This window comes from Pseudochaenichthys georgianus, chromosome 11, assembly GCF_902827115.2.
Source record: "Pseudochaenichthys georgianus chromosome 11, fPseGeo1.2, whole genome shotgun sequence".
Classification (NCBI taxonomy): domain Eukaryota; kingdom Metazoa; phylum Chordata; class Actinopteri; order Perciformes; family Channichthyidae; genus Pseudochaenichthys; species Pseudochaenichthys georgianus.
Window position 1 is genome coordinate 7,131,134 of NC_047513.1, and position 17,430 is coordinate 7,148,563.

General features: G+C 40.8%; 1 protein-coding gene across 1 annotated transcript in view; it reads right to left on the reverse strand.

Annotated features, from left to right (window-relative positions):
• Window positions 1-550: 550 nt before the first annotated feature.
• nudcd1 (NudC domain containing 1) overlaps window positions 551-17,430 on the reverse strand; it is a 58,647-nt gene continuing 41,767 nt past the window's right edge. The window contains exons 8-10 of the mRNA XM_034094457.2: window positions 16,015-16,140; window positions 3,792-3,951; window positions 551-1,231 (exon numbers count right to left, since the gene is read on the reverse strand). Of these exons, the coding sequence (XP_033950348.1) occupies window positions 942-1,231; window positions 3,792-3,951; window positions 16,015-16,140 (576 nt within the window). The 3' untranslated portion in view covers window positions 551-941. The remainder of the gene's footprint in view (window positions 1,232-3,791; window positions 3,952-16,014; window positions 16,141-17,430) is intronic.

Genomic DNA, 17,430 nt, shown 5'->3' on the forward strand with positions numbered 1-17,430 from the left:
ATTAGTGTCTCTCTTGAATCTTTTTGTATCTATTTTGACGAGTTGGCTCAAGACAGGCATTTCTGTTTACTAGATGGATCTTTAAGATGTGAACATGTCGCTAATGAGGCTGAGGAAATGTACAAAAGTTGAAAACCTGAACTTTTCTGTATGAACCGTTTCTGGTTTCTAAAGGCCACATGCATTGTAGTTTAATATCCCAGAGGAGCAATGCATCAGATGCATTTATAAACATACTCGGAGCATGTATGATTTCCATTTCAACCTTCAACTCGTAAAAAGCCATGATTGCATTTTTAGACCTCCTGAGATGTGAGGCTTCAGATATGATCCGTCCAAGATTGAGGCTAACGCAGCAGGAGCCGGTGAGATGAGTGAAACATGTTCATGGAATGTATGGAAATCAATGTTCTTTCATCCTTCCACGTAAAGGCTGCACAATGAGCCAAGCAGAGGCATTTCCTCAGTGTGCACCCCCCACGGACCATCTGACTAAGGACTACGACCATACCTTGGAGCAACACTGCAAGCCTTCACAAAACAACTGTCATTAAGACTGATGCACACATTTATATTTATGAACCGGAATTCATGGCATTACAGATGTATGTCATAATGCAGAGAGCATTCAAAGTTAGCACGTGTATGACATTTGACAAAAGCGTAATAAAGCATTCAAATTGATGTGATGATTTAAGCATTTACATACTTAATGATTACCCTGGAAACAATCAGCTCTAGTAAACATGACATGGCAGCTTGATCTTAAAGACATTTCGCAGCACAGAAGACTAGTGGGAGTTGAAACATGAGTAACCCAACATTGAGAACAGAGAGTACACACTAACACATAAGGAAGTTCAGATAAAACATCTTAAGTTTGGAATGATCACGCTCCGAGGGGGAGGTGAGATGAAGATCTAAAACTAAGAGTCCCAAATCTAATTATTATTGACCTTTAGTATAAACAGGTTACTGGAGGTCAGGATGTAAAGTCTCTCATTGGTTGCTCTGAAGCCCAGGATTGGCTTATCGGAGTCCAGGCTGGCCACCTGTTGCTTGGCAACCTGTCCTACTTGCCGGCCCTGCTTCCTGTTAAAGAGGACGGTTTCCACCGGCGACGGCTGTCTGTAGATGAATGCTCGGCGGAGACACTCGCACAGTGAAGCGTAGGAGAAGTTAGGAGGGCAGGTGGCAAACTTTTTATCCCGTTTGGAGGCCTGGACGTAGCCTGTGGAAACACAATGGTGACAGATAAGCAGATCTGTGACTGAATAACACCTTCACATTGGAGTGGTGCAGGGGTGATGTATTTTTTTTTTAGGCTCACCGGGAAGTTAGCAACACAAGGTCTTCTTTAAAAAAAAAATCAATGGGATATCTCCATTGGATTAACGATCATATATAGAATACACACGTTCATTATACTTACACGATTTGTTCAGTACGACAATATCAACATATTAAAACCATTTTTTCAAGTTCAAGCGTAAATGCAATCGTCAGAAGTGAATAGCTTGTACCACCACGACACTAAAGGCGTGTGTTAGCTATTGACTCGTAATTATAGCTAATTCATTGTTAGCTATTGCAACAGGGTGATGCATCGTAGATTGTTCGAAACCACCCACCTTATTTCAGGCATCTAACCAAAATCTCATTCAAATAAAACATTGGCTTCCGGGCGAGGGCACCTGAAAGTGATAAATGCTAAGCTACTCCGGGTTCAGGACTCAGAGTAATTATGCGGTGACATGAGCAGTTGGGTTCAGTGAGAGTTATGCATATGTTTTTCAATGATTGAGTATTCTTGTAATGTACTCGCTTAATCATATGGAGAAACAAATCTACCATACTTGCCTGACTATAAGAAAAAACTAAACCGGAAGATAACAAAAAGCATAACGTTGATCCTGCATGTGTGTACTGTGGCTTGTCACTTAGTCAAATCGAATGTATTTCTCCCAAGGCCATAACCAAGTAAGTATTGGCAGAGGAGATCTGTCACATCTTTCATGGGCGCACCCCACACACTCAGCTCTGCTGCTCATCCCACACATGCTTGTTCCTCACCAATGTGGTACCATTGGAAAGGTCAGAAGACAGGCTTTCCAACAGTATAAGATATATTGCCAAAAAGCATTGTTCCAACATATAATTCATCTATCAAACACAAATGGCCTTTTAGTTTAGATTGAACTGTCTCACTCAGAGCTTACAACACTTGTGAAGTCCTCGACTATAATTATTCCCCAGCATTGTCAAAAAATATTGCTGAAAAATATATATTACATAAGGCTGAGTGGCGACATTTAAACACCTAAGAATGAAAAGGAAAAAGCTAGTCATTTGAAGAAGACGTTACCTTGGGCTCTAGATAATCAAACAAGAATTGCTACTTTATTCAAGGCCCTACAAATCCCATTCAAACCTTCAACGGTGACCTAGCAAGTTCATGTTTTGTTAAACAGAAGGTCGTATCTCATACCACAAAAACAAGAGAGGACAAAAGACGTGGAGATTGATGAACCCGATGAACTGAGCTTTGTTTTTAGACGGTGCTCCCCATCTCTGCTGAAAAACTAATTATCTTTCACTCTTATCAGATTAGCTACTTCCTGTTTGTCTAGAATCCCCACCTGACACCAGGGTGTTTCAATCACTCTCTACTGCTGCTCAACATTGGCATTTACTCTAATGACATTAGTTTTAAGAAACAATGTTGCCTAGTAGAGCTTCAACCTGCAGAATCAATACCAAACCAATCGTTGCGTTGTGTAACTCCCACGTCACAAAACCCAGGCTTATTATTAGACACCTACTCCAGTGCAAGGAGAACAGAAAGAAACTCAGCATGTCATAATGCAGCAACCTTGAGAGCCTTACCTTAATAAATAAAATGTATTATTATTATTATAAGTTTGATTGAAAACAAACAAGGGTTTATATGCAGAGCGGATCTGTCATAGATTCAATTCATGCGTCCGCTTTAGGCTACAAGCAGTGACACAAGCTACATAGATGGGTCATTCAAATCAAAGTGTCATGATTCATCAACAAGTCAATCAATGAAGGCCTTCCCTGAAAATGCTTCTTACATCTTCACCTACACACATTGACTAACTCACGTCTTAAAGGGACCGTGTGGACCATTTGACCACTAGGGGCACTGCAGAGTAATGTGTTCAGCCATAACAGTTTCTTTAAATGTATTCCTCGTGTGAACTATAGCTTTTGACCGTTTCACCAAATATTTAAAATACATTTTAATGGTCAGACTCTAGAAGATGGCATCAAATGGATGCAAATACAGATATAAACACTGTAGCATTAAAAACATATTTTAGCAAATATTAAATGAAGTGAGAAACGCATTAAGCATAATATATATAAAAGTAGGTTACTATTAATGTCGGTATTCCTTTTTCATTTGCATGTTGTATTCATTTGTATTTTCTTATTGCATTTGAGTTTTTTGTTTCTTTGGTGTGGTTTTCTTATCCTTTATTCCAAAACATGACTTTACATTCTGAGCGAAGTGCATCTGTTACGATAAATAAAAACGATTCAAAAGGATTAGAATGTCAGCATTAAACATAAATGGCTCGCAGCTCACTCAGCGCTTTGACATCTAAACCTATACTAGCAGTAAACATGTTCTGACCTGTAATATCCCCACATTTCCAACATATTTAACATACTCTGTGTTTTTAGAAAACACTATTGCAAATACAACATATGGACCCCTAAATAGAACCACCAGAAGGCGTGATGTTGGCTTCTGATCTTACCTAAGGCGTTGAACGTGGCGATGTGCTCCCACATGTTGCCGGGCTGTTGGGGTCGAGGCTGCCACAGCAGAGCGTCCACATCGTGCCTGAGGCAGAGGCAAGGCATCTCAGAGGGGTTCACGTCCACGGTGAACAGGTACTGATGGCTGCCCAGGTTCACCTGTGGAGAGGGGGAGAGAATGTCCCCACAGCAAATTAGTGAATGTACCTGCTGCGTTACTATTTCACAACTTACTGAAAGTGTTCCATTAATAGAGGTGAAACTATTCTGCAGTGTATCGTTTCACACTTCATATATAATTGGCATTTCTGACAGCTGAGACGTCAGAGGAATGCAGCACAGTGAAGCTCTCAAGTGTTCAATGGAAATGAAGGAGAAGAAACCAGGATTACATTAAAGCATGAAGACATGTCACAGTAGAGGGATCAAAGACAAATATTAAACCTGACATTTTGCATAATATGTCCTCTTGCTACAGACAAATATATATCTACTATGTATATTTTCTTTAAAAAGTTTTTTCCTGTTTAAAAATGTTTGGGTCAAATACAAATAAACCACCTTAAGGATTTAGCCCATTTAAAACCAATGCACCCGCACTTATTATGGTTTGGCGTATTTCAAGCAAATGTAATGTTTATTTGTGTAGGTCAGATTGTGCGACGTGCATATACATGTGTTGGCTGTTTGCGGCCTATAACAGCTTTAGAGGCATAGTCATTTGTAAAACATACACACACCCATTGAAACATACACACATGCATTTCATGTGTTGTATACTTTTATATGTTTTTTAAAGAAGGAGCAGAAGGAGTTACAGTTACTGTTCGTGGCCATTGTGGGTGTAAAGCGGCACTGAACAGAACGAGATACGATGATAATCCGTGTATTGATCCCACATACACTTCTCTCAAGTGCTTGACATGATTGCATGTGTGCGGTTCCAGTTTGACTCCATTTGCTTTGGAGAGACAATGACCGTTGCTCTCATAATAGCTCCTCCACATTTGACTGTTCACACAGACCCCTCACTGAGTGAACCCACAGGCTGCGGGTCTGACTGCCAGGCTGTCCTCCCCATCTCAACACACACTCGACAGGCATTGAAAACTCAACATAAACCAGCTCATATGTTGGTGGTTGACGATGTCTCCCAATGACAAGCCATCACGCCTCCACTCGAAAACTCATTTTCCTGCCACTTGTGTTTTGACTTGCAGCATGCAGCAGACGCTCACTCACGCGTTACCGGAGGGTGTGAGAGTTGCCTGACAATGGCGACTGCACGGGTCATGATTTGTGTACAATGAAACAGCATAACCATAACTAGAAAACAAACAAAACATGTTGATTTAAATCAGAAGATTGCTTCTGCTGTGGAGGGCAGAGAGTGTGCAGGATCGCAATGAGTTCAATGATTAGAGATTCTTCTCTTATATCAGCTGCCTTAACAATGGCAGCCATCATGGCACACAGCTGCCATAGGGAGTATTATCATTCTCCTTTGTGTTGTGCCAGGATTAGAAGACCGTACTTTTGAAACCTATCCATTTCTGGCACCACACCATAACATTGAACTGCATTTGTGCTCATAAGAGCATTAATAAAATACAGATGAAAAATCAGCAGACCTCGAAACAGCTTTCATGTTTCTTTAAAAAAAGAAACTAAAGGAGGTTGTCCGTTAACCCTTAATTCATTGGTCAACCCAAAGCCTAACTTTGTGTTTTGGACTGCTGGTCAGGGGGAAAAGGCCACTGTTAGGAAACGCCACGGCCACTGGAGGAGACTACTTGCAAATTGAACAAATAAATGGTTGATTTATCAATACTGAAAGTAGTCATCAGTTCAAGGCGTGGTTAAAAGTTATTTCTATACAAAACCAGTGTAAATGAGAGGGGATCTTGGGGCAAGTCATCAGTTCATCTAGTTCTAGCTTGCACCATGTGGTCCGTGTCATATTGTGTTGCACCTAACACGAAACCTTTACCGACCGCATGTTTCTTATTTGAACGTTAATATATATTTTGTCAGTAACTCTTAAAAATCCTACAGCTAACACTATTTTCATATTTTCAAGATAACATTGGAAATACAGAAAGGAATGAAAATCTTCTCAAAGTGTTGCCATCTGTTGGTGGCCCACTACCCACGGATCCTTCACTGAGACCCTGTAAATAGATGTCTGAAAGCAACACGTACACTTTTCTTTACCAAATTCATACAAAAGTCTCATACATTAAAAGACGCAATGATCGGGGAACATTTTACACAAAGTAGCCTGAAACATACAACTACCACCAATATTCTTACTTTGCAAGTCCCTTTAAAACATTTAATACTAAATATAGTTTTTATCCAAAAAGAAGTCTTGAATTTGAAATAAATAAAAACAATCTGGCTTAATGACTTGACACAAACATACACTTTTATGGAAAACCTTTCATACTTTCTGAAAATCTATATCTTCATTATATTCATTTCAATCTTACAGCTATGACGTACATTTCAGCACGTATTCATAGATGCTGGAAGTGGATGTATCCTCTATTGTTGTTGTTTGATATATATATTTGGTAGCTGTAAGTCTGCTAAGTGTCTTAGGAATTACATTAGAGCAGAGGTCTTCAACAAGGGGGTCGCAAAATCTTTGGTTGATTGGACCATTTTTTATATTTCTTAAATTTTCTTTTTTTTCACATTTTTTCCCCCCACAAATTTAAATGTCTTTAAATGCACATTAACATGAATCCAACATATTGTAGCAAACGGAGAAATGGAGGCAGAAGACGTTATCTTTCAGTCAGCAATGCACGCATTCAGCTACACACAGTAGCTATCTCAAGCTAGGCACCGGTTCACTCACAGCAGGAGACTACCCCGGCCTCCTGTACACAAAGGGGAGGACCCGCCCCTATCGCTGCTGTGCCAATCACGAGGCCGCATGACACACGCTGGCTCTGTCAGGTTCCCCGTGATTGGCCAACAGCCTATTCAGTCCCCAGTTTACTAAGGACCCAGACACAAGGATGCACGCTGCGATATTATTGAGAAGACCATACCTTTGGATCGTTTTGTAACTCGACCAAAAAAATCCACAAGCACAAGAGAGATACCATCCACCTCAGAAACCACCAGTGAACATGCAAGTGGCGAGGCGGAACCTGCTGCTGATGTAGCAGCTAATAAGGGTGAGTGCAAACGAGAGAAGACCCGAAAATATGCAGATAATTATCTGAAGTTTGGTTTTACCTTTAAGGAGACAGATGGCATTGCATTTCCAATGTGTGTCACTTTCTCTACTGTTCTTTCAAATGAATCTATGAAGCCATCAAAGCTGCAGCGTCACAGGTCAACAGATATTGATCAGAAAATCAGCCAAAGTTGGTGAGCTAGCTTTGAAATGCTCTTATCAAATTGCTCTTCGGATTGCCCAGAAGAAACAGCCATACACACTTGCAGAGGATTTAATATTGCCTTCAGCAACCGATATGTGTAAAGCAATGTATGGGAATGATATTGACATTAACAAACTGAAAACCATTCCAGTGTCGGACACAACCATAGCTCGCCGTATAGACGAGATGGCATCTGATGTGAGATAGAGAGAGAGAAGCTGAGGTTGGCAGATACAATTAGACGAGTCAACAGATGTGTCTAAGGACGCCCAGCTTCTGGTATTTGTGCGCTTTGTCGATGATAAGGAAATGCAGGAGGAACTTTTGTTTTGTAAGTACCTCCCTCAACGCACAACTTGCTCTGAAATCTTCAAAGTGATTGATATTTTTTTCAGAGAAAATGACATTCCGTGGACAAAATGTATTGTGCTGTGCACTGACGGGGCAAGAGCCATGGCTGGTTTAAAAAGTGGACTAATCGCGCTTGTAAGGGATGTGTCTCCGCAAGTGATTTGGACGCACTGCATGCTACACAGGGAGTCACTTGTTGCCAAAGATATGAGCGCTGAATTGGCAGATGTCATGGACTCGGTAGTGAAAGTAGTCAATCTATACGCATTGCAAACGCGTCTCTTCTCTCATCTCTGTGCTGCTGAGGGAGAAGAACGCACTGCGCTACTGTACCATTCCGAGGTTCGATGGCTTTCACGTGGAACAGTGTTGTCACGTGTGTTGGAATTGCGCAAGTCTATTCTGGAGTTTTTACTTTACTTTTTACTGCACTTTTCAGTAACAATGTTTGGGTCACCAGACTTGCCTATCTTGCTGATGTTTTCGCTGAGCTGAACAAACTGAACAGTTCGATGCAAGGCCCCAATACACATGCCATTCATCTGTATGACAAAATGGAAGGCTTTCTAAAAAAAATCAAAAGATGGAGGGAGCGCATCGGGGAGGAAATATTTTCCATGTTTCCATCAGTGGATGAGCTGGGAGATTCGCGCAATTCTTGCGCATTTGGAGGCGCTCGAGGGACAATTTGGGCACTACTTTTCTGAGGCTGACTCCTGGCGCAGGGACAAGACATGGATACCGTTTCCATTCACAGACAACGCAGCAGACGGCACACGCCTGACAGTGACAGAGGAGGATCAGCTAATCAAACTATCCACGGACGGTACGTTCAGACACATATATGGCACAAAACCACTCACCCAGTTCTGGATCTCTTGCCAGAAAGACTTTCCGCAATTGGCAGGAAAAGCTATGATGAGCCTTTTGCCCTTTGCAACAACCTATCTTTGCGAAAGTGGATTTTCCTCACTCACTTACTTGAAAAACAAATACAGGTCAAGGCTGCAGCCTGAGGCTGATATGACCCTCTGCCTGACAACCTCCATCCGTCCAAGGTTAGATAAGCTGGGTGCTACTCTTCAGGGTCAGACATCTCACCAATGTGGGAGTACGTGTGCCATCCACAGATGGTTTGAGGATCCACTGTCCCTTCTACATGTGTGTTTAAAGTTACAATCTGTGAATTATTTGAATAGCTCTGTGTTCCGTGCAAGATGTATGTTTATAAATGGCAGTGGCACGGCCACCTTGCACATGTTTAAAATAAAAACATGAATATATTAACCTGTGTATTATTTGACTAGCTTTGTATTGAATGTACAATAACAGAGTAGCTATGTTTATACACGGCACTAGGCCCCGTTTAATATAAAACACAATTGTATGCCATACATATAGTAGGGGGGTCCCTGCTCCAGCTCTCCATCAGTTTGGGGGTCCCTGGCCTGAAAAACGTTGAAGACCCCTGGGACACAACAATAAAACTCAATTTCCGTCACATCTTAAAGGTACAATTATTTTGATATTTCAATGTCAGCGATTAAGTATGGCTTTTGAATGACTTAAATATATTCCGCTACCTATGCCTGGTCTGAGTTTTTGAACATGAAACCATTCCCTCTGATATTCTGTTGCTTATTATTGGTCACATTCTTAAAAGGGAAAATCTATCATGAGGCTTTTATCAGATTCTTTTCCGCAGTGTCTGACCTGCTTTCTGTGCACAACCGAGGGTTCAGGTCCTGCCCTACAAACTGAAGAAACAAAACCTCTATCAAAAGTTCATCCGAGCAACAGTAACAAGACAAATATAAAATAAATTTCCTTTTCTATTTAATTGCTTCACAAAGCCTCCTTTGAATGAGGAGGATTTCAGTGCAGGCAGCAAAACAAAGCATGGGAATCACCTCTTTAATCCAGAATCTAAATTCCTGCTAAGTCCTGTGTTACCTGCTGAACAGAGATATGGTATTCCATTATAGAAAGACACAAACAACAAAAACACACACGAAAGGTAAGCTCAGCTTTAATAGAAAGCTCTGTTCTCTAAGAACTGAGCTTTCTATTAAAGCCTGTGGATGACCCGGACACAGCGGAAACGCTCTCATGGTTCAATATTTGTAAAGAAATGAATCAAATGAACAGATCAATTATTCACCTGGTCGTACCTTGATTCATTAGGAAAACAGTGTTTTTGTTCCGTGCCTCTTTTAGCTCAAGCTTGCGGAGAAGAACAATTTGCCCGGAAACCGAGTGCACCATATAAAGCGTGAAATGGTAGTGGAGGAGCGGTTTTCAAAGTACGATTTGAACAAAAATAGAGAAATTAGCATACTGTACATTGTACAGTATGCTAATTTCTCTATTCCAAGTCTCATGTATCTGGTTGTACAGTGTCCAACCAGATACATGAGACTTGGACTGCTTGTAAAAGGATGTTTTTCATGTATGCAGTTTCGCTGTTGTAACACGTTGTACAGATTTCCTTCAATTCATCAAGACTTTTCTCTGTTCATGCGGCGAAAGAGTTTGAGGTAACACAGGGTGAGTAATTGATATACAAATAATCATTTTGAGATCATTTCATTCCTTTAATGCATCCATGTAACAGAAACAGAATGGTGTTTATATGTGTTGTCATTTGGCTGCTTTTTGTCTGGTCATTACACAACTGAATACTCCATTCTGATTTGAACAACCTAGAGGTTGTGACAGACCGCTGCTAAGGAGAACTAACCGCTGCTAAGGAGAACTAACCGTTGCTAAGGTGGATCAATGTGCGTTCACATCAATCAACAGAGAGAAGTCCATTAAATGTAACGTTGGCCGTTTACAATAACTCAGTTTCATCCGTCACAAAACACAGTGGAATCCCTTTAGAATATTCATTTTGATATATATTGGAGAGCGTTAGAGAAATCAGCAGAAAGGAAGTCAACGAAACAGGAACACAGTACGGGCTGTGGCAGTGTTTAAAGACTGCTAATGGAAAAGAAAATATGAACAGACTTGGCAGTTCCAGCCGTTGGTACGCGGTGCAATGGACCCATTTGTTCTCTTCGCTGAAGCAAATCCATAATGTCATTTTTAACGTGGTGGAAATCTTGTGTTGAAATGTTTTGGTTTAAGATACTTTATATTGTCTTGTTGCATGAATGTACTTGCTGTACATAATAGGAAATCCTACAGTTGGACTCCGGCTAGGCCAATACCTGTTCCCTGGAAGAAATGACCTGTTCCCAGTTTAAAAAAAAAAAGCTTTTAGCCAATACCCTTTGGTTTTTATCAAAGGTTTTATAGGCTTTGAAGGTAAGGGACAGAAAGTGAGGGGATGGAATTACGCAGCCAAAGCAAATGCATCTGTACACAAACGCCAGTCGGCTGTAATAACAGCTGAAATGCCAACTACCTGTCATCCTCATAATCACTTCCGTCACGCTCCTGTAAGGCTGCTGCTGTTCACTTGCTTTTACAACAAGGAGAGACATGATGGGTTATTTGACCTTCCTTTAGTCAGAGACGTGAAACTCTCAGTTCCGTTTGACCATAAAGACATGTTGACCTTGCATGTGATCATAAATGGCATTTTATTATTTTCATTTTCCCTCATTTCAAACCTAGAATGTCTTTTTTTTAACACGACAACACACATTCACTGTGTTAAGAGATGCCGATCTTTCTCACGGAAATGATTTTATTGCATCACAGACTGGACACATGTTTTTTTTATTAATAGTTGTTAATATTCTGGATCAAAGTGGTGGACCAAATGACATTTATATTACAACAGTAGATCAATGCGGCTAGTGTGTAATATATTTAAAGGATGAACACATCACTTTAAACTAATATCTGTGAATGTAAGGATTCAAACATATGGCAAGACCAAGTGCTACCGAGGTGTCCTTGAGCAAGGCACCGTTCCCCGCACTGCTCCCCGGGCGCCGTTCAAAATGGCAGCACTGCTCCTAACACTAGGATGGGTCAAATGCAGAGAAACAATTTCCCCACGAGGGATTAATAAAAGTCCATCTTATCTTATCTTATATAATATCTCTTTTATATAATATGACTTAGTTTTACGATGGTGTTATCAGTAATCATAGGACACTGAAAATGTCCTACGTTTTTTTAATCTTTTTTAAAGATAGCCAAACCTTCAGTAAATACTGTGAAGAGATGTTCATATTACTCCATTGTAAAAAGATATTACATCTATGGCCAGTGGATATGACTCAGCCTCCCTCTCGGAAACTCATATAAAAAATATTATTTTCAACCGGGATCGGAAACCAAAGATAAGCCCATCGACAAAAGGTGCGAAAATTACTAAGAGGTGCCACAATTTCGAGCTGAAAGGTTTTATAAAAATAGGTCAGCCCATGTCCTAGTGGGCAGGCGAGCGACTGAAGCATTAAGGCGGATACAATGAGGGTGGGAGGGGGAGAATAGAAAGGTAAGAATCCCTGGATAGACCCAGGCAAACACATACACATGTATGGAACAAACAGACCACTGTCCTTCAAAAAGCTGATGGCACAGGTACCATTACAATCCCCTGGTAGAAGTGCTGCAGCTGACCTGCACTATTTGCAGAGTGAATGGAGGGAGAAACATTAAAGGCCTTGCATTCACATGAAGCCCTTCGTCACGGCAGAAACACTGCAGCTTATATTCAACACTCATGAGTCTTTCATTACAAGGTGAAAGGCTGTATTTATGGCTGTTTTGAGAGATTCGGTGATGGGGAATTCTTAACCATAAATTATTTTGGGGAAATGAAACAGAGGAACTGAAAGAGGAGAATGAATAGGGCTTATTAAAACTGCCACATATCTGTTTTGGAAAAGACAAATATTCGCTTATGCTTAATATGTTGTATACTTCTGTAAAAATAAAGGTTGGACATTTGGAAATACTTTTGCACTAAGTTTGAAAGCTTACATATAACTTTATTTGCAGAAATACACGTGAATTTTTAGTCTAAAGACATTTCATAAATCCACATTTTCCTTTTCATTTGTAAGCCTGTTTTCTCCAACTAACACAGATCACCTTGTCCCCAAGAAAGAAAGCAACACGTGACCTGTGTTTTCAACCTTGGGACCAATAATGACAAGAAAAGGATGTTTCTTCTCCTCCTGATACATTATGGATGGAAGGTAGACCGGCTGCCATCCTCCTTGCGGTGTGTGTGAGCCTCCCAACGCTTTAGATACATTGGAAAACAACAAAGAACACAAGGCTGAGTTTTCGCTGTGCAGCTTTCCAGTTTCTGAAAACCACAAAAATATATACAATAAACATATTGTGTTTTCATCGCAAGTTCTGTGTGTTTTAACTGTGCTACCAGGCAATGCGCTTCAGTCCACACCGAGTACAATGTCTCCCTCAGGGCTGCACGATTCATCTAATTGCAAACGCGATATACAGATGCGTCACATCTTCCACGTCGTTGTCCTGGTGCTTTTCCGTGAGGGTGGCTCATCCTAAGTGTTATACTGCCGGACTTGGAAAACTAAGCATGGTGGCAAGTCGTTAAAATAACTCTTCTGATAGCAAAGGTTGCAATTTAAAGAAATAAAACGTTGTTTGTGAATGTGACAACATATTCACTGATCATTTGGTGGTGGTGGCGAAGTCCATAGGGACTTGGCTTCGGAATCGGAAGGTCACCGTTTCAAGTCCCCGTTTCAAGTCCCCGAAAGACCAAGTGCTACCGAGGTGTCCCTGAGCAAGGCACCGTTCCCCACACGGCTCCCCGGGCGCCGTACATAGTGGCAGCCCACTGCTCCTAACACAGGATGGGTCAAATGCAGATTGTAAATGTCCCCTCTGTGGGACGATTAAGGGAATACAGCTGCTAAATAAAATGCTGCTCAGATGACTGTCCGCTGCGCAGATCAGAGCCAGAGAACAGTGCAAATGGATGCTAACGTTAACGAGCAGGAAGACCCTAGAAAGGTGGCCAAAGAAAAAGGGACCTCTGCCTTAAATTCAACTACATTGAGCTAAAAGAGGTTCTCTGTAAAATATGCATAACAAAAGTCGCTGGATCACGCGGCGACACAACAAGAGAAAAGTACGACGAATGCACAGCGGCTGCGAAAATTCGGACAAATAAAGAAACAGCTTAAAGGGAAAAGTAATCGCAATATTGTCCACAATAATCTCAATATCAGTTTTTCAACACATCGTGCAGCACTAATTGATTTCCATGGTGTCAAAATGGTGTACCCTACTTTCTTTTATGTCTTGATTTTTTATTAAATGCGACCATGAGGCTGCCTTTGTGATTATAATGAGCTTTTGTAATAACAGACCAAGTCGAGCCGTACCTTTTTGTATTCTCAGTTAGTGTGCGGTGCATCATATCTTGTAATTGCTGCAGGATGAGCAGCTTGCTAAAAGATCGCTCGGATCATATGAACAGCCATTGTCACAGGGGATTGTGGGCTATAGACGTGAATGGTAACAACAAATACATAGAGATAATCTCATTTGGGTACACATGAGGATATCTTTCCCCTGGGAATCATTCATCTTATCTTCAACACCAGAAAACCATCAACCATCATCCTCAGCTGCACTGTGTATTTATGGATAACTACAAAATGCTACCATGCTAACATACAGAGGTACAGTGGTGAACATGGTAACCGTCACTGCCAAACATCAACAAGCATTGTCATTGTTGTCCTTTGTATTATAGTGAGCTCATAGCACTGCTGTTCCTAATTACAGATACACAGCTGTGCGAGCATGGCTGACAACATAAAGATAATAATGACTGTTTGTAGTCATGGGTGATGTACGTGGACACAAATCCATTATTCATGCTGGTAGTGGAGTTTATTATAAATCCACTGTGACCTTTTGCTTCAGAGGCTAATGGACAGCCCGGAACAGTCTTTGATCAGAGTCAAGCAGGAAAATATATACATTAACAAATTGATAACAAATGAAGACCTCCTTTGATGCTTGATGCGGAGCACTTTCTGTCAGATGGAATGATGCTATCTGATGAAGGTCAATGAGCCCATATGAGACCTGAACAACACGAAAGGAGGAAAGGCAAGAAACAGGCAAACCTTGCAATGCTTTGATGCTTTAAATCAATATGGCCATTGATTGGACTTTTCAATTATAGTACAGAGTCTCGGACTAATCGACATCCCTCAACGAACACGTACTCCTAACATTCATTAACAGATTTATACAAATAAATGTTGGTTATGAATCATAACCAACATGACCCAAATAGTAAGAAGCTGATCCATCATAACTTATGATGGATCAGCTTCTTACTATTTGGGTCACGAGGAGCTCAAAAGGAAATAAAGTGGACGTAATTATAACACGAACGATTGGCTTTATAGCCTGACATGCGCTTGTTGGACACTTGTACATGTCTTTGTGGAATGAGTCCCGCCCCACCTCCACTGTGGTTGGACGGAGGAGAAAAAAATGACAGGGCTGAGCGCAGTTTTACCCAAAGTTGAACTTTTTTTGCTCTCAATGACAAAAAACCCCTCCGAACATGTATCACTTACAGGCTGCTGGATGAAAATAAGCGAAAAACATAACAGTGAAGTTGCTAACCATCCCGTGTCTATCTTTTCAGTTCACAGTTTATTATTATACGACCTAGTTAAAACCTTGATTCTGATTGGTCAATTCAGACTTTCAGCGGCCTGCTCTTATTTGATAGTAGACTGTTGCTAATGATTAAATTACGTTTGAAAAGATTACATTTTGATATTAGTGGAGAGCAAGAAACTTTGGATTCACGATTGCTGGACTGTTCCCAGCAAAGAAAAAAAGAGAACAGGAAAACAAGTGAAGGAATTAGGATAAATCCAGAGAAATGAGAGGAGACAGGAAGTACCATTTCCTTTTGATTCTTAAAACACACTTTGGGCTCTTGCAGTGTTTAAGACTGGTTATTGAAAAATAACAATGGAAACAGACTTGGAAAGATACATTAAAACCTTGATCAGTGTTGCCGTCTTTTTAAGTGTCGCCACAATTCCAGCCGTTTCCATGCAGTAGAACTATGTTTTCTTAGCGGAAGCAAATGGTCCTTTTTAAATCAGTGTTGTTGAAATTATCCATTTATTTAGTTAGTAGCTGTTTAATACGTAGGATATTATGCAGCAAGTTGGTGAAGTGGATAGCAGTATAGAATATTCCAACAGCCTAAGTGGCTTTGCTTTTACTTCCTTACTCTCTGGCCAATAGGCTTATTAAAGGTCAAGGTAGTGAGCTGGCTTGCTCACTAGGGGAGCGGTTGGATAAAAACGTTCTCTTCTAGGCAGAGAGCATGAGGTAGCCAGCAGGGTACTTGAGAGGAAGGAAGGATGGGAGGAGCAGACAGAAAGGAGTGAACACTTTTTTACATTTGATGGCTCTGGCTTGAAGGATTGGAGCATCCAAGTGTTTACTAGTGAAGTACAGAGGTGGTACTCACCACCTGAGAGGGCTTGAGTGATTCTCCATCAAAGTATGTGAGACTGGAGCCGTCTTCTGGGAAGCCATCACAGTCCTCCAGCTCCTGGGAGTTGCACGGGGGCTTGTCCTTGTCAGGGTTTCCATTCTGGGTAAAGAAAAAGGAGGGACAGGGAAACAGAACAGAGGCTGGGGTTACACTTGCTTTGCATGTATTAACATGTACAAGGCTTGATTAGCTCTGAGGGGCCTCAAGTGGACCCAGATGATACATTTGAAGGGTAAGGGCCAGAGAGGATGTTGTTGAGCATGAGACTGAGGCTGACTGTGGTGGGCTGAGTGTGGTGATGTGAACAAGATGTCAGACAGGGAGGGCTCAGAGCAGCTGAAGAGGAAGAGGATGAAGATGAGGGCCTTTGAGGAAGGGGAGATGCTGAAAGCTAGAAGAGAGGGCTTAAAAAAGAAACGCTTGTGAGGTCATGAGAAACCCTCCGGAGAAAAAACAAAACCAAGTTTTGCTTCATTCAAGTGTATGTATGAGTCATCTTTTTACAACACTTACTGCTGATTGATTTAACACCTCAGTGATTCAACCAGACATGTATCAATGGGGCTGTGCTCTATGAGAGTAGATGCCTTGAAACATACACCAAGATGTATTTTATTTACAAACCATTTCCAAAATTATTACAAAATGTACTGTATCACAATATGTATTGATATTGTAATAAATAAATAAAATAAATTATGAAAGTTAGACCTATTTATCATGCAATCGTGTCATGTAATCCTTTACATTAGTGTTGTGTAATCCATCAATAATTTCCTAATTATTTCTTATCAGTTTTCAAGAAACAAATTGCATTTTGACTAATTAGCGGACAAAAGATAAGATAACAATTGAAGATATTAATTATTAGTTTGTAAACAATTATAGTATTTTGTTTCTTAGAAAAGTGTTTAATCAAGCAAGTCAGCTGAAGAAGTAACAATGTAAACTAGAGAATGCAATTCCTGAAGACATTTCTAGAGGGAATGCTTTATGCTGACGCTAAACTGCTATGCTGAAATGTAATGTGTAAGAAGAAAGTGAAGAATTCAGATTGAAATGATACATGAACACTGGGGGCTTGAATGTGTGATAAGAGAAGAAAAGAAAGTAAAAAGGCTTGGAAAAGCAGCAGAATATTTGAACTGCAAACTTTTCGACTAAAACCATACGTCACCAATAATGTATAAAATATGTGGAACATGTTGAAGTCAGTATGAAGTCTCCATCAGACAGAAAAGAATAGGCTGAGGCTGCGGCCACACGAGGACGAAAACGGTCGTTTGTGTTACTGTTTAGTGTCATATAGACCGTTCGGCCACACGAGGACGACCGAATACGGCACTAAACGACTGAGGAAACGACAACGGGTCCCAAGGTGGATAGAAC